Source organism: Guillardia theta (assembly GCF_000315625.1).
Source record: "Guillardia theta CCMP2712 unplaced genomic scaffold GUITHscaffold_15, whole genome shotgun sequence".
In the NCBI taxonomy this organism is placed as follows: domain Eukaryota; class Cryptophyceae; order Pyrenomonadales; family Geminigeraceae; genus Guillardia; species Guillardia theta.
The window spans coordinates 322,704-349,071 of NW_005434659.1; the positions used below are offsets into that span (position 1 = coordinate 322,704).

Consider the following 26,368-nt stretch of genomic DNA (forward strand, 5'->3'; position numbering starts at 1 on the left):
CAGATGAGTGGAGTGGAGAAGAACGGAAAGGAGGGAGGGGTGTGGGGTGTGGGGTGGCGAGATACATGGATGCAACGGCGATGCATGTGCAGTTCTTTCGTCAAGGGCAAAGGGATGCTCATGCCTGATGTCTCGCAATTCTTGAGAAGTTCCCTGCGGAGGACGTCAGGACCCGCCGCAACATCTCCAGCTCCATCTTCCTCGTGATGGTCCACGATCTCGCTATCAAGTTCTGATCTTCCAGCGCAAACGACGCAAGGAACAAGACCACGAAAACCTGCAGACTGTATGAGACGTGGGAACAACCTTCTTTCCACAAGGTACAGACCTGATTTGTTGTGGACTCGTAGATCGGAATGGCAACACATCCCCTCAGTCCAGCCTGACAGGCGTCATGACATTCATCTCTCTTGAGCAAACGATGTTTGTCTACCTTCTCGGCTAATTCTGCCCGCAGAAAGACGGTCGGAGGAAGCTTCGTTACATCACTGACAAATCATTCCAGTCAAAGTCATGATCATTCCATCAACTCCAGCTCCTTCACCATCTTGGCCTCCATCCCCCTCCTCCTCTTCCTCTCCCCGCCGCCCCCAGGGCATCCAAACCTGTGCATCTGCAGCTGTCGCGTCCTCCAACATCTTCCCGGGACCCCCTGCCCGTGTCTTCAGGAGAGCAAGAGCATGGCAGGACATTCTCATACCACATTAGGGGGGAAGTTAAGATCCAGGCTGTATCTGCCGGGGAAACATTCAGGAGGATGAGGAGAGGAGGGGGAACACCAGCCTGTGAAACATCTCCGCCTCGTCATTGCTGGTCGGATGATCAGCGATGCAGGTAGCAGAAGAGACAAGGTATACCCATGCCAAGAGGCCCCACTCTGTATCAGGCACTTCCCATCCTCCCTAGGTACAAGGGCCTCTGCAAGGCAGAAACCGCATGTCTGCGACACCTCCTTCATGATGTAGCCGATCTGATGCCAGCTAGTCAACGTTTGCCATGCTCGAATGAATCATCACCAATCCTAGACTGACGTTTCTCTGAGGGTTCATGCAAGGCAGCTTCGGCTTTCTTTGCTTCTCGCTAACCGCCATTCCTTGGGTTGCGTCAGCTATGAAAGATAGGAAATGTTGGCAACAAGGGATAATACCACAGTGGGTCTCTCGAAAATACACATACAAACGATTGATCACGCTGCTACAAAGCAAATCACACATCGCAACGTTCACATTAACAAACGATTTGTTCATCCAAACGGCACTTAAAAGCGGAGAAGTTATAGCAGGAGAATAGATGAATCACATGATGACACAGAGAGGAGAAGCAGTGCAGCTGAGAGGCCGAGCAAAGTGCAAGTTAAGGCATGCAAGAGGGGTCACATGGAATCAATGAAAGCGTGAGCATCACGCGGGGATCAGCATGCGAAGGGAAGAAGATGAGCGGGATAGAAGGAGACCGATGTGAAAGACGAGGAGCAAACGAATAGAGGAGGAGAAGTCTGTGGTGAAAGGGCGGCGAAGGGAACCAGGAGCATGGTGCCATTCACTCACTTAGCGCCGCCATGGTCGGAGGATCCCAGGAAAGGCTCCAAGTTCCTCCTTTGATCACAACACGTCGTTTCGATATTACAGCAAGGCGCATCAGGGGGTGGAAGGACGGGAGGGGGTAGGGGTAACCACCTCAAGTCAAAACTCTAAGGGGGTGGATTTTGAAGAGAATGGGTGGGTACTTTTGCTTTGGATTACTATGGTGAGGGTACTTGTCCCTTACAATGAACGGGTGATAGGTGGAAAGTAGTTCAGATTTGACCATTGGGTGGGTAGGCAGATGCCATGGTGGGGTAGTAATGATGAGGTTCGCGAAAGGATGCCTTTTTCACTTGCATTCGAAAGGAATAGATGTGGTTACCACGGGGGTGGGTGGTAATTGTGGGGCATCGCATGGAGATAGCACGGGTACCTGCCCTGGGTCGAAAGGGGTTATTAGATACCGTCGTGTGAAAAGGGTGGGTAGTCTGAATCACAGCCACTAGGGGTGCCCGCAACAGGATTTGAAGGGGGTGAGAAGGGGGGGTAGTCTAAAACAAAAGAGCCAGCGACGTGAGCACAAAAAAGACGGCGGTCATGGCGTAGGGGAAGAAAGATGGACAAGATGAGCGACGAAAGGCTTCTCGCAGACAGCAGGATGAAGAATAGCTCTGAGACGAAATGAAGTCACTTATCATCAGTGCGGCATGCCAACAGCTGCGTTGGGTCGCCAGATATGAGAGGATGCTGTTGGCTGGGTAGGGTGTTCAGGATGTGAACCAACTTGTCCCGGATGGGGGGATCCGGAATGACTTTTGCTTCGACCTGAGATGTTTGATTCTTCATTGCCCTTCTGAGAATATTTGTTCAACGGTACAGCAAGTTCATCAAATTTTCAAGTTTCAGTTCGTTGATCGATGAAGTGAAGGCTACAAGTGAACATAACCAAGAGCGACTCAAGATCCAGCCGATGGTGTTGCGTACCTTTGCGTTCTGTCAGACTGCCACTTTAACATAAAGTTGCATACACTAATTATCGTTGGATCAAACACGGTTCCCTTCATGACAAGAGTCATACATACAAAGTGTGATTCTTCAACTTCGACACACACATCTAACATGACGTTGTACCCTCGCTGCAGCGGCCTTGCCGAACAAACTGTGTTTTCATCCATCGTAAGTTGCGTAAATGAAAATCGTTGTCTTCGTCCTTTGTCAGTCGAGTAAATGCAACTTGGAAAGCCCAACAGTGCCCCCGGAACCGTCACTCATGTCAAAGGTGGTTGTGAACTTGTGGGGTCAGCTGCCATCGTTGCCAGCCCATGTGCCATGACTATGCCTTGGTCGCACAACACAGCGTACATTCCTGTCTGTGCAGTTGAGCCCAGCTGCCTCTCAGCAGCTGTAGCCATGATGCCAGCCTACTACTTAACTACTACCGCCCTGACCGCATCCGGATATTTTTACCGGACAATGTCCGGCGAAACTTCGGAATTACCCGGCGGGCCGCCCTGATGCGCAATCACTTTGAAAGGAGCCTTCGGATGCCACTACCGGTGCGAGCAATGAAGGGGAGGGGAAGGGAGGGGAGGGGAGGGGAGGGGAGGGGAGGGAGAGGGAGGGAGAGGAAGACTTCACATTGAAGGGCCGAGCAAGGCAAGGGAAGGGGACTGAGTGGAAAATGGCAGCCTGGCAGAAGGGAGGCGAGGTCGGAGTCGGGAGAGGAAAGAAGAGAAGAGCAGGGCAGAGGGGAGGCGTGAAGGGGCGAGTGAGCCTAACACCAGGCATTACAAGGGTAGGAAGGGACGCCATGCCCAAGTTTGCTTTCTCGTTCTTGATGCTGCCGTTGCATCTTCATTCAATCTGAAACACTGAAGCAGATGACATAAACCACACGTCTTCTCGACGGGGTTGACATGTGTTGATGCAAAAATGAAATTCAGCTACAGCTCTGACCGCTCTGATCATCACGACACAATTCTTTCCAGCAAGGCGCAGGAGCTCTGCAGGCAAGGTTTGCAGGAGGAGAGGCGAGGGAACTGCGAGCGAGCGGAAGAATACTACCGTCTTGCGTTGATCGCAGATGAGAATCACGCAGGTCTCGTCGAGATGTGCTTGTCGGTGGTGATTGACTCTTGTTGCTGCATGCAGATACTCTCGCAGCTTACGGACATTTCTTGCAAACATACACATCCGATTATGACAGGGCTGAAAGCTTGTACAAACGATCTCTCAGTGTAAACCCGACTCATCTCGACACTTTGCAGAACTATGCTGTTTTCCTTGAGAATGTTCGAGGAGATATGCAAAGAGCAGAGAAGTTGTATAACATTGCGCTGACGATGACGGCGTGGTGTGATGATGTTTCGGTAGAGGCGAGGCATTCTTTGGATCGGTCTGCTCAGGATGGCGCATACGAACCTGAACGAAAGGCTCCGAGCACGAGCATGAAGGAGAGGAGACTGAAGAAGTATCAACCTTCATCGACAGCTTTTGACTTGTTGGGTACAGAGATGGTCTCCAGCCCCAACATCGAGCGACAACCTTCTGGAAAGCAGATCGATGCGGAGAGGAGATTCCTGGATGGTTCAGCGACATTCATGGACGATCGTCGGTTCGCCTCCTCCCGGCACAACAAGAGGCACACGCATGACATGCACGAAAAGCCCTGGGAGGGACCTCTCGATAACCCCCATGGCACCCCCTCGACTGCAGGCAGGACCGTCAAGAAAGTTGAACACCATGCCGTAGCAAGTTTCTTCTACTTCGGGACACCTCGCAGCCAGCTGGTGCAGAGCAAAGCGTTCCATCAAAGTCTGTACGCCTCTTTTGAAGGCCTCTTGAGACTGACGAGCTCGCGGCGTCTATCTCGGGAGAGTCTGTTTGATACGTTGGAGAAGTGTGGCATCTTTGCAAACAGAGAGTCACCAACGGAAGATCTTCTCCAATTGTTTCAGAGGAGTTCAAAGAAGAACAAGCAGATTCATGAAAGTGACCTGTTCCCTGCTTTCTCTGAACTTGTTTTGGACATGATGTCGATTCAGAATTCTTCACAGAAACGTGAAACCCGGGGAGATCTGACTGAAACTTTGGAGGCACAACCTGAAATTCAGTCCAATACACGTAATTTTGCACTGGATTGGTTGAGACAAGTGAAGGAAATACGGAAAGAAGAAACAGATGTCGCAATATCTAATGAAACTGCGGCAGATTCAACACAACCCAACTTTGACCGACAGATCCAGTATAATGATCAACGAGGCGTCCAAGATGACAGTTTGCATCTGAGTCGCATAGGAAAGGCTTACGATGGAGAAGATGACTCTTTCGACCCAGCTGCCGACATGGCGAGGAAACCAATGGGGGATCGTTTGCCAAGGGCATGGAAAGTTGAGATAGATAAACATCATGTAAATGGAGACAGCATCCCTGAATCGAAGAGAATTGAAAGCTTGTCACGTTCCAAGGGTTCAAACTCGCAAGCCGTCTCTAGCATCATGCCAGAAGAACGATTTGACAAGGAATCCTTGTATCACCCTACCAACTCTTTCTTCTCAGACATGAAGAACCCCCCGGTCAGGATCGCAGAGGCCTCCAAGTTCTCGCTCCTGATCCCCAACGAGAAGATATCTGCGCATCACCCGCACCAAGACAAGGATCCTTCCTCGTCCTCGCACGAGCTCGGCAGCCGCCTACGTAGCAGCCAGAGGAGGACCACAGGAGAGGAGACAGATAGATCCAACGAGTCAGAGGTCAGAGACAAGACGGCAAGTTTGCTGCAGAGACTGAGAGATAGGTTTGGAACCACCGCCCAGCTCTTCCAATACTTCAAGACCCGCCAAGTTGACCAGGGCTCGCAAGCTGGGAATGTGATTGGGAGAGTTACTTCCAAGGCATCACAAGGGTCCACGAGCATAACGTTTGAAGAGTTCAAAGCTACAGCAGAGAGCTTGGGTGAGGTTTCGAGGTTGAAGTTTGCAGCTTGCTGAGACTTTGCAGGTATGAACTTCACTGCTCGGGAGATCGAGGATATGTTCTTGAGCCTCGCAGTGTCAATCACCTCCAACATCCCCTACAAGAGCCTGGTGGAAGCCGTCAGGTCCTGTACAAGCAGCAGGTCGCGAGACTTCGGTCAAGGGAAGAGGTTTGAAAGGGACAGTCACAAGATTCGGACCGAGCTCAAATGCTCTTTCATGACATCCTTGCACGCCTTCGTCTTCTTCGACATCCGCGGCAGGGACTTCCTGAGCAAGAAGGACCTGGCGCTCGGCCTGAAGCGGCTGAAGATCAAGGAGCAAATCAATCTCGAAGCAGCTTTCGAGGAGACTGACTTGGATCACGACGGTAAGATCAACTACAAGGAATTCATCAAGCACTTTGCTGCGGGCTGGCACCCTGTCGAGGATTTCGAGGCTGTTCAGAGGGAGTACGAGAAGCTCAAGCGTGAGAGCAGGAGGAGGTGGATGACCAACGACATTCCTACTGAGTCCTCCCCTCCTAAGAAGAGCTCTCGCCCCCGCTCTGCTCCGCCAGCCTCTCAGGTCTCGCAGAAGGACTCTGCTCGCAGAACTCTCAACTTCGATGGCTCTGCTGTATACGCGGGAACAAGTCTGAATGAAAACTTCAGCAGCGACACTGAGTCAGACGAAGAACCTTCGGACGGGAAGGCAAGGGAGCCGCCACACGAAACCAAGCATAACCACCGAGCTCGAGAGCATGCAGGTTCAGAGTTGCCGTCCAAGTCTCAAGCGGCTGAAAGGGAGGAAGACGGCAGCAAGACATCAAACTTAAGTGAAGCAGAGCAGCTCGACCCACGCAGACTTGCGAATCTTCGGCTGCTCGAAGCCAAGAAGAAGAAGGAGGTCTCCATGCTACAAGAGCAAGAGGAGCTGATTCGTCAGCGACAGGAGATGCTGGAACAAAAACGAGTGAGGAGGCTGATGTTGGACCGCGAGCGCTTGGAACGAGCAAAACTAATCAAGCGAAAGGACGGGGAGAACTCCGAATCTGCTCTGAGGCTTTTCAGCAGGTTCGACTGATTGACGGCAGGCAGAGTCCGCCAGATCACTCGTAGTTTCATCTTCTCCTCATTAAGAAAACAACATAACAGATCAGACAAAACACCTGTAAATGCTCGCAAGTTCAATAAAATTCAAGTCGCTTTCAAATGTTCTAAAACCATTCAACCCGCTTCTCACACCCTCCCTCAGGCGTCAGGACAAAAGAACTCTTCCACCGCATTCCTCCAGCTACATTACAAACCATTTCCCCATAATTCCTCCGCCTGCTCATTTGGTAGCAGCGCTCGGCGTCGCTTCTTTGCTCTTCTTGGGTCGTTGCGTGCAGCCATCAGGCAGCCATGCTGGAGGATTCTTGTCTGCGAAGTCATTCAGTTGCATGTGCGCTGAGACACGAGCGGTAGCAAGCGAGGAATGCGATGTAAGACATTCCGGAATCATGGCAATGGCGCGATCATGGGGTAGAAGAGCCGGGAGAAGAGGGAAAGAAGAACAACGGGACCACGTTGGGGGTTGCGGCGACGGGGATGGGGGGTGAAGGGAGGAAGGAGGGAAAGGGCAGGAGAGATCAGGAAAGGAGAGAAAGGAAGGCAAAGGAGCAGGGGGGGAGAATGATGAGGTCGGAAGGGGAATCGAACCCTACCACGAAACAATCCCCAATCTGGAACGCAGAGGGCGCAGGAAATGGCGACTCCGGCGAAGACAGCATACATGGTTATTCTGAAGCTCTCGAACCAATACCCTACAACGAACCCTACAGCCTGCGCGAGCATATCAAGGAGAGGGATGGCAGCGATCATGCCGATGGGAGTGAAAGTACCGAGAAAGAGACGATCACGAGCTGGTAGAAGGCCTCGCAGAACCTCTGAGCCTCCATGTCTGTGTTCATGCCCATGGTTGCAGGACTGAGAAACAGGATCAAACATCCTATCGCAACTTCTAGCGCACTGAGAAAGCATACACGTCCCCACCTCTCTCACGATCTATTCCCTGTACTTCCAAAATTCTTTCCTTCTCCCGCATCAATTACCATTATTTCCTTTGCCATGTTGCTATTAAAAGTTTTGTTTCTACTTTGTCTACCAAACACAGGATGGTCGAGACTTTCTTGTCTTACTTCCCACCGCCCTCAGCTCCTGGATGTACTTGCTTCAGTTCTTTCAGCGCGAGTTCGACTAGCCCTTCAAAACTTCACACCCTAGCGTTTCACTCCCTGTTATTACCCAAGAATTGATTGCAATAGTTTGTTGCCTATCTTATGATCCTCAATGTAATGGATTGTTGACCATCTTACATCATCATCGCTCTTCCTCTCGCTCTCTCTGCCCGCTTTGTCTATCTTATAATCCCTCATCGCTCTTCTTCTTCCTGTCGGTCTGTCTGTCTATCTGTCTGTCTGTCTGTCTGTCTGTCTATCTGTCTGTCTGTCTGTCTGTCTGTCTGTCTGTCTGTCTGTCTGTCTGTCTGTCTGTCTGTCTGTCTGTCTGTCTGTCTGTCTGTCTGTCTGTCTGTCTGTCTGTCTGTCTGTCTGTCTGTCTGTCTGTCTGTCTGTCTGTCTGTCTGTGCTCCCTTTGTCTATCTTACATCCTCGTCGCTCTTCCTCTCTCTCTTTCCCTCTCCTCACGTTCTCCCCTGACCATCCCCGCTTCATCTGCCATGGCCTCCGCGCGCGTGTCCTACCTGAAATAGCTTGAGCTCAAATCATTTCCATCATTTCAATCATCCAGCTAATTGAGATATTTGCTGGCTCGGCCGGCCGGCTCGGACACGGCGGCCCGGCCCGCACCGTACCCCGGCGGCCGGTCCCGAGTCCGGCGATCCCGCCGGTCCGGGCCCGAGCCCTGGCACCCGGTTAGCCTGCAGTCCGGGACTCCGGGCGGACTCGCCGGCGGCGCCGAGCGGCCTGTCTTCGCTGACTAGTATCCCGGACGAGTGACAGTGAGCCGGAGTCCGATCGGCCGCCCGGGCAGCAACTTTCAGTTTACGGAAGTACTGCAGCCTTTTACTCAAAGTTAAAATACGGCGGCGGGGCCACAGGCCATGGTCGTGACGGCGGCGAGAAGCCTGAGAAAAGACAGCGAGAACCAACCCTCATACTGCCGAATGCTGTCCCCCAAACTAGTTAACAAGTTCACTTTCAGTGACTCGTAACAGTGACCGGGCCGCCGAGCGATCATCCCGGCCGGGCCGCCGGGCGCCGCACCGCCGGGCCGCCGCCGCAGCAACTTACTGTAGGCCTCTGCTAGCCTGCCTCTGCTGTACCGCCGCCGCATACTGATTGGCCGGCTGCTGCCTAGGAACTTCGGAACAAGTTTGGAACTTCAAGTTCGGAAGCCTCGGAACGCGTTGGGAGTCCGCATCCGGCCGGGGCCAGTGGCTGCCACAGCTGCCCCGGCAGGCCGCAGGCCTATCCTTGGAAGATATCATAATGTCGTGCTATCTTCGTCTCAAAGTATCTCTTCCTGTAGCTCCAGCAGCAGGCAAGCAACCCAGCGTTTCCAAAGAGCGAAAGGAAAAAGAGAAGGAGGATGGAAAGAAAGGCAGGATGCTGATCTCCATTTTCTTCCACCAGCTCTGTCGCTTTCTCCGCCCCCTTCATCACACACTTGTCCACACTGAGCGAGCGTCCGTTGGGCATTGGCTGGAGCATGAAGAGGTGGAGAAAGAAGCGGTCATCCTCCCTGGAGAACTTTCCTTGGAAGCCCAAATCGAAGGCCCACTGCGATAAAAGTAAGGAAGGATTGATGCCAAGAAGAGGAAGAAAGGGAAGCTGATGTCGGATACGCTGGATGAGAGGGGTGGAAGGAGAGGGGAAGCAGGACGGAAAGTTGACGGGAACACGAGAGCGTCCCACGAGGCAAGAGGGAGGAGAGAAGAGGTCAGGTTGGTTAGATGAGAATGGATGAAGGAGAAGGAATGAGGGAATGGCAAGGGGAGCAAATGGTGGAGGGGAGAGGCATGAGGAAGGGCAGGTGGGAATCAGCCAAGACAGCAAAGAACATGAGGAGAGGAATGTTTCCAGCTAGAGAGGTATTGTATGTGCAGGGAGACGAGAGCTAACGGAGGAGAAGTGGCTCGGATATCTACCTGCAACCCATTGCAGCTGGAGAAGAATTGGACGCAGTCCACCGCATCGGACACTAAGCTCCTATCGATCAGCCGTGTTAACACCATGTCCTGCAAGCTCCAACCCAGCCCCAGGGATGTCCCAAGTTGGAAGACGGAGATGTTCGACGGGCACGCGGGAGAAGACCTATCCTCCAGCAGCTCGAACTTCCCGCTGAGACTCCCTGTCGTGAAGCGCGAGAAGAAATTATCGTCTTTGGGGGACAACGCTTTCCTACCCTTCCCGTAACAGTTGCCAGACGTGCAGGAAGCGAATTTTTCCACACACACCAACTTCTCTTCTCCGATCTTGCACTGGCTGCTACTGTCACGTTGATCACTGCTGCAGACTGTCACGTTCTCCCGCATGATCACAGTCTGTCGCAAGACTGCAGGTTGGTCGTCGTATCCCAGCACGTTGCCAAACACCACCAGGTCCAACTCTTGATGGAGGAGGTCAGGACGAAAGTAGGAGACGTTAAGATCTGAGGCAGCCCCTGTCCACCTTGCTCCTCCCATCACACTTGCACAACGGTCAAGACTCAATCTCATGGGCCCTCTCTCCCCTTTCCAGCATGAGTCCTCCGTTGCCGTAAGCGAGACCTCAACGCTCCCCAGTTCATCCGTCGAGCTGACCTCCGTTCGTTCAACATATTTGCACCCCTCCTTCACGCAGTCGCAGTTCTGCTTGTTCCAGCACTTGCACTCGACTGCCATGTTGCCATCGTAGTTGCCAGTCACATCGGGGATGCCAGAAGTGTCCCCCGAGAGGGAGAGGATGGGGCGGGTGTTGCCCACTGTCTTCATCGTCTTCTCCACTTCTGTATTTCTCATCTGCATCTTCTTGGACGCGATATATCTTCCTTCTCCACTACTTCGCACACTCTCGTGAGCTTGCAGCTTTCCCCCTTGCACCCGCGCATCATGGCGCTTTCCCACTGCATGGTGCGGACTAGTGAAGGAGGCGTGTTGTGTATGATGGTCCTTAGAAGCGTGCAAAGATGGGAGAGACGTTCTCTCGTCTCTCTTCTCCTGCATTCTCACACTCTGGGCCACCAAAATCACCGCCGCCATCACCGCAAACCTCAGCCGATTCCCCATCGCGCTTCCGCCCATTTCCTCCAGCCACAGTCTAGGAGTACGGGGTGAGGGTACCGTACCACATGTAGGGTTGTATGTCAATTATAAGGGGTACTTTTGGCCTTATTTAAGAGATTGATGGTGGGGTACTTCATGAACTGTAGGGGTACTAAATTGATTCCAGAATACTTGAGGGTGGTGGGTTGCAAGGGGTTCCTTGCTGCAACGAGTACCGATGTCTCGAATTTGAGTAAAATGTCAAGTCGTACTGAATAATTTAGTGAATATAATGACTAATGTATTGAGTTCTGTTGTTGTGTTGAGATGCTTCAAATTCGAACGATGCTGTATGAACATAGCGAAGCGAAGGAGAAGAGTCGGGAGGGAGGGAGGGAGGGAGGCGGGGGGAAGAAGACAGAGAGGGAGAGGGAGAAAGAGAGGCAGAGGCAAAGGAAGAGGAAGAGGCAGAGGCAGAGGCAGAGGCAGAGGCACAAAGTGACAGGGACAGACGATGAAAGAAACAGAAACAGAAACTGAAACAGAAACAGAACTAGAAGCAGAGGCAGACGCAGAGTACGAATAAAGGTTTCAGGGTACGCAAAGTGTGGAAAAGGAGAGACAGAGCGAAATAAGCAAGATATAGGAGGCAGTGAAGGAAGCCATGGTTATCAGCGCATGAGACTGGAAAGCATTGCAACGCACCTTATTTCTTCTCTTGTTGTCACCAAATAATAGATGCTCCAACAAATTCGGTGTTTGCTCTCTTGATATTTGTTGCTCAGGTCCTGTACCTTCATGTCAGCAGGGTTGACTTTGCAGCAACATAATCACTACAGAAATCTGGTGTATCGTGGAAAAGAGTCCAAGAAGCCTCAAAAGATCGTTTTCCTTTCCTCCTCCCTGACGACGACTAGGGTTCAGAGGGTCAGCAGCTTTAGGTTGAAGAATCTTCTGGAATCCAAGAGAGTCACCTACCATCACGTCGACCTAGCCGTGAGTCACAAGCATGGTCCGATCATCCACGCTGACCGAGCATGCAGATCGAAGATCGCGCGGATGAGTTTGCTAGGCTGATCGGAACTCGCGCCCTTCCCCTCCTCCTCATTGACGACAAGGTTCTTGGAGGAGAAGAGGAGGTGCAGTTCTTGGAAGACATGGGGGAGCTCGATGCGAAACTTGGGATAGACAGATGAGAGGAGGGGACACCACAATAACATGAGGAAGAGTAACCGTCTGATAGAGCGTTGAAGCGACAGCCATGAATGTCAGCATGATAGAGAATGCCACTTCTTGCTCACTCCGCCGGGGAGTTGGGAGGTTCGATGTTGCTGAGGATAAGAGACTCCCTTCCCTCATCCCTGTAATTCAATGATTGTTGCCAGAGCTTTGTGCTATTGGACAAAGAGAATTTTCACAACGGTGCGGGAACTTCATGCTTGATTCGACTGGAAAGAGTCAAACGTCAAGTCCAACTACTCATGATCTATCTGCATGGGCCTACGCGGGTCCGTAGAGACCAGGTAGAAGGTGAGACTGGGTCTCGAGATGGGCTTCCCAGTCCGGTTGTTGGGCCTGACGAATTCGGTACACATTCAGGCCCATGGAATGAGTGTGTGTTCAGGATAAAGAGGAGAGAACGACAATCTACAGTGATCGCTCATTTTCTCGGATACGTCTCGATGTGTTCGGAACGTCTCACTGCTTGAGACGCCATGCATGTTCATCTTGTCCAACTTTTCACCCTAGCATCACCTTGTTGAACGTCAACTCCGGCCCGGACATGCCCCAGGCATATCCCGGCATTTCCATCCATCATCGTAGATAGTCATGTGAGCCGACGGGCATGAGGCGTTGGAGCCCGCTGCTCTGCCTCCTCGCAGGCAAGGGGGATGCAAATGGGGCAGTGGCACATTAGAAAGAAGTTGAGGAGGACGAGACCCGGGTTACCTGGTGTGAAGAAACGTGCTGGAGGGCCGACGCTCCTCCATCATATGCAATGACTTACAGCACCTCAGATATCTGTCGAGATCGTAGAAGCAGCATCGAAGCAGTTCTTGGCTTGCTGCTTTCCTAAGATCAGAAAAAAATATATGCCGCAGCTCAGATTCTTCTACCTTCATCTCTGCTTTCCTGATAAAGGTAGAAGACTCTGAACTGCGGCATACATTTCCATGCCTGGTGGCATACTTACACCCTTAGCCGAGAAAACACAGCAAAAGCATGGCAGCAGGTTTTGACAAGGGTACTGGAAGAGATCGGAGCTCCTTTAGTTTGCGTTTCCGTGATCCTTTTCGGCTAATCGTGACCTTTTCAGCTGTATGATGATGCCAGCGCAGTCATCAAGGGCAGAGGATGCCTGCGCTGGAGTTCAGAGCTACCAAGAGCAAGATCGTCTCATTGCTGAAGTGGAAGGAGATTTGTTGTGATGAGATGCAGGAGGACCGTGTCACAGGTTGATTGTTGTTTATCTATGTACAGTAAACTAAATGTCCCAAATGCCCCCTCTTCTCCCTAGTTCTGTCTGACTTCCTCATGTCGTCTTCGTCGCCTTCTGCCTCGCCTGCTGTATACTCGACAGCAGCATGCCTGACGGCCCGCTGCATCGCACCACCAGGGGCTTCTTGAGGACGAGGGACTCGCTCTTGACAGTGATGTAGAACATTCTTGGCGGCTTCGTTGGCATCTGCTTCAGGTTATAGTTGACGTTACACGATCTATTCATGCTGTTCAGGTTTTGATGGAGGACCACGAAGAGAGGAGGAAGGATTGGGTCGAGCTTGTGTGGAGAGGAGGAAGGAGGGAGTTCAGGAGAGTCTGTGTGGTTGAACAAGTCAAAGGTTTCCTGAAAGTGACAAGCTCAGGAGGGAACGTGGGAGGAGCAGGGAGTTAAGATGAGTCGCAGGAGAAAGGGATTGGGACAAAGAGGAAAGGGAGGAAGGGGGCGGGGAGGGCTGCTGGTGCAGGAGGTGCTTCTTCTGCTTCTTATAGTAGCGATGCGATGAGGTCGCAAGAGATCTCGAGGTGGAATAAGAGTTCGCCTGCTGACGGGGGTTACACCCCGATGCTCCGAAAGGTGCACTATTGGCGGCTCGCCCGACCGACTCCGGGAACTCGGAACACTGGTACAAACTTTAGGTACAAACTCGGCCATGCCGGCTGCCCTGAGGGTCTCCTTTTACTCAAAGGGTCAGTGAGTGTCAGTGACCCGCCGGCCGCCGCTGAGCAGACGGTGCGACCGTACGTGGTAGTAAACTTCGTCAGCCGGATGAATCTTCTCTTTACTCAAAGTTAAGTTAAAGATCAGTACGAGGACAATCAGGAGAGGAATACTACACACAACTTGATCATAACTAATGAATGAAGAGTTTTACTTCGACACTTTGTCACATCCTTTTGGCGATTTCTTTTCTTCGAGACAGCAGTAGGCAGGATCAGGGTTGGTACTCGCTGTCTTTTTTCTTTCATTCTCGCTGTATGCCTGCCAGTGCGACAGTGTCAGGGTCAAGCCTCCTCTACTCTCCTGATTGTCCTCGTACTGGTTCAACTTAACTTTGAGTAGCTTCAAGCGCGGGTGTGTCAAAAACGGACCCTCCTACCTTCCTCGTCACTTCTGACGAACCTAGTGGCTGGTTGCGAGTACTTTCCTTTCGTTGCCAAGTTGAACTCTGATCAGACTGCAAGTGACTGGCTCAGATGCGTGGGCATCGGTCCAATCCGATCGTGCATCGCACGGTACGATTCTCTCTTTCGATGTCAATTCAGCGCTTCACCAAATAATAGGCGCTCGATGGAATTCATGCGAGCTCTTTCCTCGCTCTGCTCAGTTTGCTCGAGGATAGAAGCCTTCATCGATTTGACGTTGCAGTTCTTCGTTTCAGGGCATCGAAGTGTGCAATCATGAATGTGCGACTGCAAACTAATGTTGCAAAGACATCATGCAAAAAATAAAAAAACAAAAACAACAATCGAACTTTATTCTTTTCTTCTCGTTAACACAACATCGAATCGAGCTGCTATTGTACATTGATTTTTCCTTCTCCTCCTTCTGCTAATTTTACACTTTCTGCCACAGTATGGCTTCCTCATGTCGTCTTCGTCGCCTTCTGCCTCGCCTGCTGTATTCTCGACAGCAGCATGCCTGACGGCCCGCTGCATCGCACCATCAAGGGCTTCTTGAGGACGAGGGACTCGTTCTCGAGGGTGATGATGAAAACTTTGGTGTTCTGCATGGGATCTTGGCCAGTAATTCTTCGTGTTCTGCTGTGTGTGTGTGTGTGTAGAGCGTGGTAAAGCACTTTGGTGACGCAGGGCGATCCTGGACTGAACTGATATAGCCGGGAGGGGCTGACTGACTGTTTGGTCCCGAAAAGAAGGGATTTCGAGGGATTAGAGCTTTGACTATCAAATGCGACTAGTACAACTTCGTACTCTTGAAGGGGCGGGAGACAAACGAAGGGGTGGGGTCCCCGAAGTTGAAATGTATCCCTCGAAGGGTGGGGTCTATTCACGAAAACCGGAGCGGTGGTTTTAGAGGGATCATCAGTATTCCGCCCGGCATGACGGGTGGGGCGATACTGGCGGTTGAGCGCCTCCCAACTCTATAGGTATTTCTGCTTCTAGCTGTCATTTTACCTCAGGCTCAGTCATTTTACTACAGTGGTTTACTCCTCGCGGCGCAAGTTGAACTCCGAAGACACGAAGTACCGTACCCTGACCGTCACGCCGCGTAGCACCGTACTGGCAGCGCCGGGCCGGGGCCGCCCGGCCGGCCCGGGCCTCCTCCCCGGGCCCCGCCGGGGCCTCCGGCCCCGGGGCCTGCCGCGGCAGTGCGGCGGGCCCAGTGGCGGGCCCGCGGCCTGGCCGCCGGGGCGGGCCACGCCATAAGTTAACGCTGGTTACTTAGTTCAACAGTGATCATCGAATCGGACCCGGCTGACACTGTCTTACCGTCGGCGCCGGCCTGCTGTCACGGTCAGTGTCGCCTGGCCGCGACCCGGCGTACGGTCCGAGTCCGGGCCGATCGGACTCCGAGGCTCCGCCGCCGCGGGATCGCCGATCCGCCGCGGCGGACCGTACCGCGGCGGACCGTGACTGGCCCGGGGCAGCCGCCCGGCCCGGCCCACGGTACGGCACGGTCACTCACCGGGACGGTGAGTCAGCGGCCACCCCTTGAACCCGGGAGTAACTGAGCCTGACTCTGAACTCAGTGACCCGGTACTACTGACCGGGCCCGGCCGGGTACTCAGCGGCTAATACTTGAAGGCTAGTAGCTACCGTAGACGCGCGGCGGCCGCGCGAGGCTGCCGCCGCTGACGGCCCGGCGGTCCGATCGGACGGTCAGCCGCCCGGCGTGACCGCCGGGCCGCCGGAAGTGACCGTACGTGACTCGTGAAGTCAAGTTCGTCGCCCGCGGGCGCGCCGCGGGCGCCGGCCCGGCCGGCGGCGGGCCGCGCCGGGTGACTCGCCAGCGGACTCAGCGGCGACGTTCATGATCATCGGATACCGGCCGGGCGCCGCCCGTCGGACAGTCGCCGGCCCTCGGATAGGCTACCGTACCGTTTTCATAATCCGACAGCGGCGTACTACCGTACCGTACTACGGCGGCGTACCGTAGTACGGCAGCCGGGCCGCCGCGCACGGATGATCGGATGGCGGCGCGGCCCGGCGGGCCGGGGCGGCGGGCGGCCGCGCCGCCCCGGCGGCCCCCGCGACCGGGGGCGAGTCCGCCGCCGGGAAGGCTTGGAATGCCAGGTCGGGAGCCTCCGTCCGACGGTCAGCCTGGCTCTCAGTCTCCGGGCAGAACTTAGGGCGGCTCAGAGCCGGCCTGGCAGTCTTGAAACCTAATGATGGCCGCCGTCCTGCCGCAGCCGCTGGAATGCGCACGGCGCAGTGTCACAGTGTGCCGAGTCCAACCGTTGAACCGGGCCTCCAAACTCAGTACTGAACTGACCCGATGCCTTCACACCCTCCAGTATCCCGGATGATCCGAGACGGTCAGGGCCCGGCCGTCAGGCTCGGAGCCTGGAGTGCGGCCAGTGCCCACCGTCACGGGCGGCCGCGGCGTTGTTACTGAGCTGCCACCGAGCGGCGGCCGCCGCAGGGGATCGGACAGATACAGTGACTCTGACGCCGGTAGTGACTAGCCGGGCTCAGTTAGTACCGTGCCACCGTGGCGTCAGTTCGAACTTGCATACAGACCGTCGACCGGCCCGGTTCCTGGCAGTCCTGAGTTCCGTTCCCGGGCCCGGCGAGTGGAAGTTGCCATGATCATTGGCCGGGCCCCGGGCAGGCCCCGGCCGGGCCGCGCCGGGCCGCCGGGCGCCGGTCCGAGTGTGATCGGATCACGGTCTGTCACGGTCGACCGCCGCGCCGGGCCGGCCCGGGCCCACGGCACTGTGACGGTACGGTCCGGCGGAGCCTCCGAGGAGTCCGATACTAGGTCTCACCGGACGGAGCGTCGGACGTGCGGCCGTCTGTCGACTCACGAGGCTCTGAACCGTTGAACGCGGCACCTTCGCGGCGATTGAAGGAGATCGGTTTTAAATGTTTTTTTTCAAGTCCTAGGACCATGGCCCTACGAATACGTACCCACCCCCTTTCTGTTTCTCCCATCACTAAAACATTGTACTATGTCTAAGATGTATTTTTATGGTCCTCGCACGATGTACCCCCCCTTCTGGTACTGATCTCGATTGTGAGATACCGGTACCTTGTGCAATCTCAGATGTGAGATCGCACTGTTTCATGACCATCCCAGTCCCTGAGCACGAATAGCTGAGGTTTTGACGGAACCCTCCGGTGGTCTTAGATACATATCCGTTCCTTCATCAGTACCCCTACTATTTCCTCGCACTTTTTCACCTTCACCCTACCTCCTCGTGCCAATGGATGACTACCCCTATCCCCACCCTTCTTGAAGCTCTTTCGGAACATTTCCTTTCTACGCAGAAAATTCATTTTTTCCCTCTGAGGGTGGTTGTGGTGAGGTGGGGTATATGGGTAGGTCTTTGGGTAGGGTGGGCGGGTTTTGTTCTACACCTTCACGTTGTGAGGAGAAGTGTAGCCCTTTCCCATCACCCCCTCGAACAATGCCCTACCCCTATGGACCACCCCTTCTCCTCCGGTATCCATTTTCCGCTCGCTAATCCATTATTCGACTTTAAAAGTCTTATTTAGTTCCAAACAGAACTTGGCTACAAACATTAGTTTAAAAGCAGTGGCAGGTCACTGAAAAAGGCTTCTGTTATCCATAGACTTTTTTGTTGGAAATATACTGCAAATCCTCCAAGTTCTACAGATCTCCCATAAATCCCTGGAATCTCCTCAGTTTACTATAAATTCCCTTTACCAGTACCAAAAAATTGAAGAGGACATGACAGAAAAAACACATCATCAGGACTATGCCGCTCAATTGCAAACTCGTTGTGAGGGTCATATTTACCCCCTTTCCTCCAAATCACGATTGGGAAAATAGGGGTGGTTGTGATGGGTGTTAAAAAGGTGTGCCCCATCGTTAATCCGTCTACGGACGGAAAGGGGGTGGGGTAGACTAGAATGGGTGCTAAAACAAAGGGCCAATCATGGGCCAAGACCCGGTGGATTCACAGACCAGGACATCGAGCAGGGGTAGTAAAAGTCGAGGTCTCCAGCCCTGAGAAAGAGTGATTTCAGGTCCTTCGTACTAGGTGTTTTAAGATTAAAAACATGTTTATATCAAACATACCAAACGTCGAGGTTTAGGGGGAACGATCGGGGGAGAATCTCCAACGTTTGTGGTTCCTTGGTACTAACTGAATTTCTTTCTTTTTTATTTTTCTTTTTTCTTGCCAAAAAAATATTGCTGACGAATAAAATGCAAATTGACCCACCCTTCGCTATCCAGATTGTACCCGTACCCCTGTATGTTTGTGAACAGAAATTTACCCCTACCCCCGTATCTCCCACAGAAAGACCCTGCTTATGCCCCAATCACGAGATGGAATCAAGACCCCACCAGTTCGATTAGAGCCCCCTCTGCACCCACCCTTGCTACAAAGGTACCCCCACCATCAAACGCCCATTACGTTACCTCGTGATCGACACACACCGGTCCTTTTTACATGGAGTACCCATCCATATTGAGATCTGAAGCGATTCTGATACCCCTGCAGGGGTACAGAGTAGGTGGGTGGGGTCCTTGGGTTGTATCTTCATAGGAGAATAAAACTATAGTTATTAACGGGGTTTATGGGTGGGGAATCTTGGGGTGTGTATCACCAGGGGGTGGATAATAGTACCGGTCATTCAAAACAGTCAAGAGGTAAGGTCAACCCGTGCTTTTAAGGGTATAATGACCCCTCACCTCCCACTTCCGTCCAGTGGGAGCATCTCAGACCCTAGTGATAATACAACCCCTACCCTATAGCCCTTGACATGTAGTCACTACCCCTACCCCAGTATAATGATGCCAGTGTTCCTTTTAGGAACCTCACCTGACCCCCGTCGCTCTACACGCTACTGCTATTGGCCATACCACCCACCCCACCCCTGACCAGGAGAAAAATGTTTAAAAGATTTATAATCAGGCTGCGGTCGGAGGGCATGCAGAGGGTAAAGCAGAAAGGAGAACAGTGGCTGAAAAAATGTTGCATGATATAAGGAAGGGATGGGAATGGGCGAATGATGGATGTTTGATGTTTGATCTATGAACATGCTGAGCCTGAGGAGAATAGAGGAAAGGGAGAGTTTTCGGAAGAGGATCCTGTTGAGCTATCAAATTGCGGATTCGTTGGGGATCTTTGATAGGAGCTGAACTTCGTTACTGTATGTAGTCTGAGAGACTTTCATTGAAAACTTGTATTGCTATCGAAGTGATATTTCCTGATATTCTTCCCGTTTTCTTTAGGATTCATTAGCAAACGCCTTAATGACGTGCCACGTTCAAAGCATGTCTCCATGCTCGCCTTCATCGACCTCGACGATACCAGCGTATGATTCAGACAGTGCAGGAACAGATAGATCGAATCAGAACACTGGAGCAATGATGCAGAAACACAATTCATCGGGAGCGACTGACACGACATGCACTCTTGACCCGATCCAAGACTCTGGCTTCCATGGTATCAAGGAGTTCCCTGGTTCAATGGTGAAAAGCATCGACAAAGCGACGAAACCCAAGGAAAGTTACAATAAGACTCAGATTTCGAAGCAACCAAGGATGTGCGCATATGAGCATTGCCCTTCTCCCATGCATTCAAACAAGTGGAGGGTGGTCACCCCTCAAACGAGTGCAGGAGGCAGAGACTGGCTTCCTCTTCTGGGGATGACGTTGTGTGATTCTTGCTACTCAACCTACCGAAAGCATGCAACGTAAGCGTCCATATCTCTGCACTTCTCTGCTTCCTTGATCTCACTCCTCTGCAGATTTGTTCGATCCGTGCGCACAGCGGAGGGATGGGCTCGGTTCGATCGGGAGACCAAAGAACACGTGTTGAACAAGCCACGAAGTGGAAATGTGAAGCGCCTCAGAAACTTCGAGCCGGATCAAGACTCGCCGATCCGAAAGAGAGCGAAGTCAATGCGCAAGAATGATGCCTGGAAGGAGGTGACTGGAAATGCTGTGAAAAAGATTTTCATGTACGTTCTGACGATGCGAGCAGAGCAAAGAGGCGATGATGTACTCTGCATCGGATGAAAAAGAGGACGAGAGGATCGATCGTCCAAGTCGTGCACGAAAGCCTAGTGCAAAGCTAAGAGATGCTTTGAGGTGATGTTGCCTCGATCTGTCCTTGATCGCTGAGATCATTCCTTCAGTACAATCGATACAGCGTCGAAATCGGAGCGGAAATCTATCTTGCAAGCGAAGGTAAATGATTTTACTTGTTGGCGCATCAAGATCTCACTTCTCCAATCAGAGATCATTGGATTCCGGTAGCATGCCATGTTCAGATTCTCGACGAATGTCTTACACCTTGTACTTTCAAGCTGTTTGGTTCTTTGCTTCCTCACTTCTTGTAACAGGTTGGACCGTGAAGATATTTCCTACGATGCTTACAACTCAATGATGGGACTTGACGGTCAGCAAGAGCTCTCAAACAACGAGACGGAGGCGTGGTCTCCAGATGACGTAGGGAGTTTCTTTGCTGCGGTTCTGCGACTTACAAAGTCGCAGTTGCTGGAAGAATCATCAGAGGGAAACGAAGTCCTTCTATATCAAGATTACGAGGCCGTCATGGACAACATGTGCAACTTAGTTGGGTATGTCATGAGCAAGTCCTGGGATCTCTCCGCTGACCAGCTCGCAGCTCCTACTGCGAGTCGCCGCTACTTCTCGAGGGCGATCTCGCGTGAGGTCGAGAAAGAGGTCGAGCTCTGTAACCTAGCGAAGCATATGCTCTCGTGTATCATTATACAAGTTTCCTGATCTCTCTTAAATGAAGATTCATAATGGTTCCCAAAGTTTCCAGAGGTTCTCGCTCCCAGTACTTTGGACGGCCCGCTGGCCCATCATGGGGCCCATGAAGCTTGAAGAAGCTGCTGCATCCTTGTCCTAAGGCTGTCCTCCTCTCCTCTCATACCACCCATGGGATTTGCTGTGCGCGGCGGTGAGCTGAACTGAGAAGAGGGAGGAAGAGCAGCGCTGAGGGACATAGGTCGATGGTCCAGCGGAGAGGCGATGGTCTGGCAGCATGATCAGCAGGCGTTGGGTGACGGAGCAGCAGCACCTGTCGTAGGATGCGGAGCTGGTGGACGGTAAGCGAGATCCTCCGAGCCTCCAATAGGTTTTCCCACCAGCACTTGAAGGACCTGGCGAGGATCCTGTAGACCGTGAGGTCCCATGACCACAGGAGTAGGCGAAGGAGCAGGAGGACTTCGAGTCAGGGGAAGGGGGGAAGAGGGGAGGGAGGGAGGGGGGAAAAGAGAGACAGAGACAGTTGCAGAGAGGGAGAGGGAGAGAGGGAGAGGGAGGCAGGCAGGCAGGCAGGCAGGCAGGCAGGCAGCCTGGCTGGGAGGGAGGGAGGGAGGGAGGGAGGGAGGGAGGGAGGGAGGGAGAGAGAGAGGGAGAGAGTGAGTGAGTGAAGAGCAAGAGGAAGATTCGGGAGGAGGATGAAGTTGAGGTTGACGCTTGCTGGGAGGGGGCCTCACCTTATCCGCATCTTGGCCTCGTGCCCATTTTGAAGGATGCGCATGATGGTTGAAATGCGCACGGACAGGAAAACCTCTGTCTTCCACCTCCTCAGCGCGATCCAGACCATCCTCCGCTGCTCCCTCAGCTGCAGGGAGGAGGCGAGGGAGGAAAGGGAGGAGGGCGAGGAGGAGAGCTGTCGCCAGGAGGAGAGCAGCGCACGCAACCTCTCGCTCCTCTTCATCGTGCCGATCCGCTGGATCGCGTTGGCTCCGACCTTCCTCCTCCAATCGAACCATCTGAGCGTGCAGATCCATACATTTAGGCTCTTCCTCGCCACCTGCTCCTCCCTCCGTCCTCTCGCCCGCTCCTCCCTCCCCCGCACCCTCCTCCCTTCCTCAGCTACCCCTCTCCAACCCCCGGCCGCTCGCTCCTTCCTCCTCCACTCCGTCCTCTCCCTCACTCTCCAGTACGCCGCCTTCTCTGCCTGCCGTCGCCTCGTGCTCTCGCTCCAGGCCTGCATGCTCAGCTGAGCGGATCTGCGCCAGGAGCGGTAGTAGGCCTGCTCCTCGTTGCGCCGCAGCAATCGCTCAAACAGCATACTTCTTTTCCATCGCTCCATGCTTGTCTGTTTCTTCCTCCTCTGTTCTTCCTCTCTCTTCCTTTCAAGCTGCAAGCCGATCGCTTTGCTCCTCCACTTTTGCTGCTGTAGCAGACGAACGAGTCGAGCCAGGCGGTCGCCAGCCATCATTGCCTTCCTCGCGTGTCCCTCCAGCCCCCGTAGCCCCTTGTTCATCCTCCTCATCCTCCTCCTCTCCCCCGCTCTCTCCCCCTCCCCCTCCTGCATCCTCCTCACGACCTCAAGCCGCATCCTCCGCTTCCTCCGCTCCCTCCCTTCTGCATCCTCTAGCAACCCCCCGGCTAGCCCCGCTAGCCCTTCCTCTGCCCACTGCTTCTTTCTCACTCCCCGCCGCCACTCCTCCAGCCTCCTCCTCCCGTCTGCCGCCCGCCCGCCCTCCCTCATCTTGCTTGCGCTGATCCAGACTCTCGCTCTCCGTCGCCATGCCTGCAGCCGGACCCTGAGGGACCTGACAGCGACATCCACGGCGCATCTGGACAGGAGGCGGGAGGCCAGCAGCCTTCCTTCCCCTCGATTTCTCGCTAGCAGATGCCAGTGCAGGACAACGTTCCTCTCCTCCTTCCTCAAGGATTTCTCGTGCTGCTTTTCCCACCTCCTCCATGTCAAAGAGCTTGAGAACTCGTTCCACCTGTACAGCACCCTCCTCTGTACCTTCGACCTTGCCTGATCGCAGAATCTGTTCAACTTCCTTGTGACGGCACTGACATGAGAGATGCGCGCAGACCAAAACTCAACAACTAGCGCACACAGGTTGAGACGAGCTCTTCTCGTCTTCGATGACAACAGCTTCCTTCTCCATCGGTTTCTCATCAGGTCCTGCTTCATCAGCAGGAAACACATACTCATCCTGTTCCGGCAAGACGAGTCAAACTTACACATCAACATTCTCTCTTGTCTTCTTTGTCCCAACAGGTTCGATCGAAACTCTTTGAAACAGCTCGACAGCAAACATCGCCTTCGGGCAGAAAGAAGAAGTCGTGCGAACCTTTCAGAAGTTCTATTGTTGTCCTTCCACCGTCGCCAACATAGCAAGCACCTCTTCAGACTCTCTCTCTTGATCCAACGGGAAAATCTTCTCTTCTCCCACCAGTCTTGCAAACTCATCAGATACAACAATCTCCAATCACATGCCATCAGGTGGTTCAGTCGCCCATGAGCCAACAAAACGATCAGTCGCTGTGATACGGAAGCGTGTCTTTGCCGCTGAAACTGACCGACGGCACGTCCAGTTCCATCCTTGTCCCTGCTCCTTGCTGAAGCAAGATCCAACCATCCCAAGAGATCTTTGGACTGCATCCTCCCCGTCAACTTTATCCTGACCGCTAGGAATGCAAACATGCTCTTTACTTCCCGTGCTCTTGATCTCATGGCCAAGGACATCGACCATGCCAACATGGCGAACTTTCGCCTCTTCGCAGTCAGTCTGGAAGAGAGTCGGAGGCCATATTTCCTCCTGCTCGCAGCCCATCTGAGCGCGTGCAGGCTCATGCGCAGCATCTGATAAAGAGGGCGGGAAAACCTGTAGGCGGCGACGTACGGGATCTCGCTGATCTGATTGTGCGGGTGCACTACCGAGCACTTGACGAGCTCGTGGTCGTACAAGTTCACTCGTTGCTTCACTCCAGACTGCTCACACATTGAGTCCGCGAGCTCGTCCGTTGTCCGTGCAGCCGCCCCCTCTCTTCCGTCTGAAGGGAGCAGCAGGATCCTCCACTGCGGCCTCCCTCCTTCCAGCATCCACTCCTCCTCCTGCATGCCCATGACCCTCACTCGTTCCTTTGCAATCCCCAAAAGTCCGGCGACACACATCCTGATCTTTCCATGGCATCGTTGGCAACAAATACCCCTCCCTCCTCCTTTTCCTCCTCGTGCGATTTGCAACCTCCTGTCAGCAGCCCAACAATGGAAGGAGAGGAGGACGAGTCTGGGATCATCACACCCCATCATCATCATCGCAAGTTTGCGCTCCTCATCCTCTTCTTCTGCTTCCTCCCCCTCCCCCCCTTTCTCTTCCGCTTGCGCATCCGGCTGCATTACAGAGGAAAAAGAATCATGAATTGAAATCGGAATTGGTTTTTGTGGACTGTCATCAGAACGGTTTGATGTTTTTTTTTCACCTCAGTTCGAGTCACAGGCTGCTGAGCCCGGCCAGCCGCCAGTACGGTCCGATCACCCCAGTGAACGGGGTAACGACCCGGCGCCCGGCCGGACAGTGACAGGGCCAGGCTCTAGGTGACTCGGACCGTCCGATCCGGCGGCGACCGTCCGACTCCCGGGCCGGGCCCCGTTCACTGGGGTGATCGGACCGTACTGGCGGCCGGCCGGGCTCAGCGTCACACTCGTCGCCGGCCCCGGGCGGCGGCGCCGGCGGCCCGTGCCCTCCCGGGAGTCCGAGTCGCGGGGCCCACCGCCAAGTCGGATCGGACGGTCAGCCGGCGGGACTCCCGGCGGAAGCACCGGCAGGCTGAGGCGGGCTGAGGCGGGTCGTCATCACCGTAAAAATAATTGTTGTAGAGGCGTGATTTGATAACCGCCGGCATGGCTTGGGAGGCAGAGATACGATGAAAGGAGGACATGGCGAAGCGAAGGAAAGAACAAGAGATGCGAGATGCGATTCCATAAAACTTGATGTGACGATGGAGAGCAAGAGGTTGTTAGCAAGAGCCTGATGAAGGGAGAGAAGAGCGGGGAGGTAGCTTGTACTAGATGACGATCGGGACAAAGTTGCAAGCAAACAGAAATCCACCTGCTAGAAGGCATGCATGGATGCAGAGAGGTGTAGACAGATGGTTTTATCATAAAGAGGCATGCAATGAGGAAGCAGAACTGTGAGAGCACGGGTGACGAGGTTATGTGCGGGGAGAGGCGATCAGCACAAACTGTTTTTTTTGGGTGGGGGGAGGTGAAGGAGGGTACGAGCTTTGTGAAATTTGAGAAGCTCAAGTTTAGAGCAGGATGGGACTCGTTCCAGTCCGAGACAAGAGCATGCACCGGCATTGACACGCTCTGATCCCACCTTCGCAAGAAGGCAGCGGACGAAGGGGCCAGACCTGTTGAGCCAGTCGTGGCAGGAGCTTGCCTCAGTGGCGGGGGAGGAAGATGGGGAGGGGAAACATGAGCGTTCTAGCTGTGGACGTCTTGATTGATCCAAGACTGCGGACGAAGGATCTTGAGACAGTCTCCAAGAGCGCGAGCTGGGCCCGCAGGAGCAACGTGGGGACCCGATACTTTTCTAAGTCGCTCTGCTTGACCCCGAAACGATCCCGTGTTGGCAAGCAGAGCTCCAACAAGTCCCCAGCAGATGTCACGGAGGCCGCAAAGTTCTTCGACACGAGCCGGGGTGAGAGCCGGGGTGGTAGTGCTCGTATCTCAATGATGAGGGCAGGGAGTACGAGGGAGGCTAAAAGTCGGAGGTCGACTTCTCGGCTGGACGACGAGCCACGTCCCGGATCAACGGTGACTGACTGAAGGATAAAACCTCTTCTCTTACCTCTTTCAGTGGACTGTGCGGAACTCCATCTCCAAGATCGGAGACTTGCCCGAGAAGGTGAATCACTCACACAACATAGCACAACACAGCACAGGGTCTGTCGTCTTCCTCTGCCTCTTGCTTTTCCTCTTCTTTGTCCTCTTCTCATCCTCGTCGTCGTCGTCGTCGTCGTCGTCGTCGTCATCATCATCATCATCATCATCATCATCATCATCATCATCATCATCATCATCATCATCATCATCATCATCATCATCACCGCCATCTCCATGGTCTGATGTTGCTATCATGGAGCAGAGAACATCGTCTTCACCTATTAGAGTTAAGACAGCCATAACAAGTCGGAGACCCGTCAAGGACGACTTGAAAAATCCAAGCATATCGATCAGCCTGCTTTCCCAACGCTTC

General features: G+C 53.5%; 10 protein-coding genes across 10 annotated transcripts in view; 4 read left to right on the forward strand and 6 right to left on the reverse strand.

The window, feature by feature from the left end:
• GUITHDRAFT_135355 (hypothetical protein) overlaps positions 1–1,091 on the reverse strand; it is a gene marked incomplete at both ends in the record, with an annotated part of 2,949 nt that extends 1,858 nt beyond the window's left edge. The window contains 8 exons of the mRNA XM_005837096.1: positions 66–153; positions 183–277; positions 329–382; positions 434–488; positions 606–652; positions 701–734; positions 858–970; positions 1,032–1,091. Of these exons, the coding sequence (XP_005837153.1) occupies positions 66–153; positions 183–277; positions 329–382; positions 434–488; positions 606–652; positions 701–734; positions 858–970; positions 1,032–1,091 (546 nt within the window). The remainder of the gene's footprint in view (positions 1–65; positions 154–182; positions 278–328; positions 383–433; positions 489–605; positions 653–700; positions 735–857; positions 971–1,031) is intronic.
• A 2,364-nt stretch (positions 1,092–3,455) lies between these two features.
• Positions 3,456–6,597, forward strand: GUITHDRAFT_135356 (hypothetical protein; the record flags this gene model as incomplete). Its single annotated transcript, XM_005837097.1, has 4 exons — positions 3,456–3,621; positions 3,675–5,477; positions 5,523–6,552; positions 6,573–6,597. 4 exons carry the CDS (start codon positions 3,456–3,458, stop codon positions 6,595–6,597), a joined length of 3,024 nt encoding a protein of 1,007 aa, XP_005837154.1.
• A 214-nt stretch (positions 6,598–6,811) lies between these two features.
• Positions 6,812–7,436, reverse strand: GUITHDRAFT_103987 (hypothetical protein; the record flags this gene model as incomplete). The annotated part of the gene is made up of 3 exons (XM_005837098.1): positions 6,812–6,900; positions 7,185–7,302; positions 7,362–7,436. 3 exons carry the CDS (start codon positions 7,434–7,436, stop codon positions 6,812–6,814), a joined length of 282 nt encoding a protein of 93 aa, XP_005837155.1.
• A 1,088-nt stretch (positions 7,437–8,524) lies between these two features.
• GUITHDRAFT_151239 (hypothetical protein) lies at positions 8,525–9,669 on the reverse strand. Its single transcript, XM_005837099.1, has 2 exons — positions 9,629–9,669; positions 8,525–9,260 (listed from the first exon to the last, which is right to left on the reverse strand). The coding sequence occupies exon 2, from the start codon at positions 9,177–9,179 to the stop codon at positions 8,949–8,951; it is 231 nt and encodes a 76-aa protein (XP_005837156.1). The 5' UTR covers positions 9,180–9,260; positions 9,629–9,669; the 3' UTR covers positions 8,525–8,948.
• Positions 9,670–9,965: 296 nt separating this feature from the next.
• Positions 9,966–10,750, reverse strand: GUITHDRAFT_151240 (hypothetical protein; the record flags this gene model as incomplete). The annotated part of the gene is made up of 1 exon (XM_005837100.1): positions 9,966–10,750. A coding segment is annotated over one exon (748 nt), but the record flags the coding sequence as incomplete, so codon positions are not given.
• Positions 10,751–11,521: 771 nt separating this feature from the next.
• GUITHDRAFT_103989 (hypothetical protein) lies at positions 11,522–11,919 on the forward strand (the record flags this gene model as incomplete). The annotated part of the gene is made up of 2 exons (XM_005837101.1): positions 11,522–11,719; positions 11,767–11,919. The coding sequence occupies 2 exons, from the start codon at positions 11,522–11,524 to the stop codon at positions 11,917–11,919; spliced, it is 351 nt and encodes a 116-aa protein (XP_005837158.1).
• Positions 11,920–12,737: 818 nt separating this feature from the next.
• GUITHDRAFT_103990 (hypothetical protein) lies at positions 12,738–13,448 on the reverse strand (the record flags this gene model as incomplete). The annotated part of the gene is made up of 4 exons (XM_005837102.1): positions 12,738–12,788; positions 12,841–12,901; positions 13,033–13,082; positions 13,335–13,448. 4 exons carry the CDS (start codon positions 13,446–13,448, stop codon positions 12,738–12,740), a joined length of 276 nt encoding a protein of 91 aa, XP_005837159.1.
• Positions 13,449–19,652: 6,204 nt separating this feature from the next.
• Positions 19,653–21,055, forward strand: GUITHDRAFT_135358 (hypothetical protein; the record flags this gene model as incomplete). The annotated part of the gene is made up of 8 exons (XM_005837103.1): positions 19,653–20,074; positions 20,129–20,309; positions 20,365–20,471; positions 20,519–20,570; positions 20,601–20,635; positions 20,726–20,831; positions 20,877–20,962; positions 21,010–21,055. The coding sequence occupies 8 exons, from the start codon at positions 19,653–19,655 to the stop codon at positions 21,053–21,055; spliced, it is 1,035 nt and encodes a 344-aa protein (XP_005837160.1).
• A 156-nt stretch (positions 21,056–21,211) lies between these two features.
• Positions 21,212–24,225, reverse strand: GUITHDRAFT_135359 (hypothetical protein; the record flags this gene model as incomplete). The annotated part of the gene is made up of 4 exons (XM_005837104.1): positions 21,212–21,385; positions 21,430–21,523; positions 21,851–23,317; positions 23,507–24,225. The coding sequence occupies 4 exons, from the start codon at positions 24,223–24,225 to the stop codon at positions 21,212–21,214; spliced, it is 2,454 nt and encodes an 817-aa protein (XP_005837161.1).
• Positions 24,226–25,422: 1,197 nt separating this feature from the next.
• GUITHDRAFT_151241 (hypothetical protein) lies at positions 25,423–25,967 on the forward strand. Its single transcript, XM_005837105.1, has one exon. The coding sequence runs from the start codon at positions 25,585–25,587 to the stop codon at positions 25,936–25,938; it is 354 nt and encodes a 117-aa protein (XP_005837162.1). The 5' UTR covers positions 25,423–25,584; the 3' UTR covers positions 25,939–25,967.
• The last annotated feature ends 401 nt before the right edge of the window (positions 25,968–26,368 follow it).

Excerpts from the sequence above, each read along its gene's own strand:
- GUITHDRAFT_151241 (XM_005837105.1), top strand. The coding sequence starts at position 25,585 with ATGAGCGTTCTAGCTGTGGACGTCTTGATTGATCCAAGACTGCGGACG.
- GUITHDRAFT_151239 (XM_005837099.1), bottom strand. The coding sequence starts at position 9,179 with ATGCCCAACGGACGCTCGCTCAGTGTGGACAAGTGTGTGATGAAGGGG.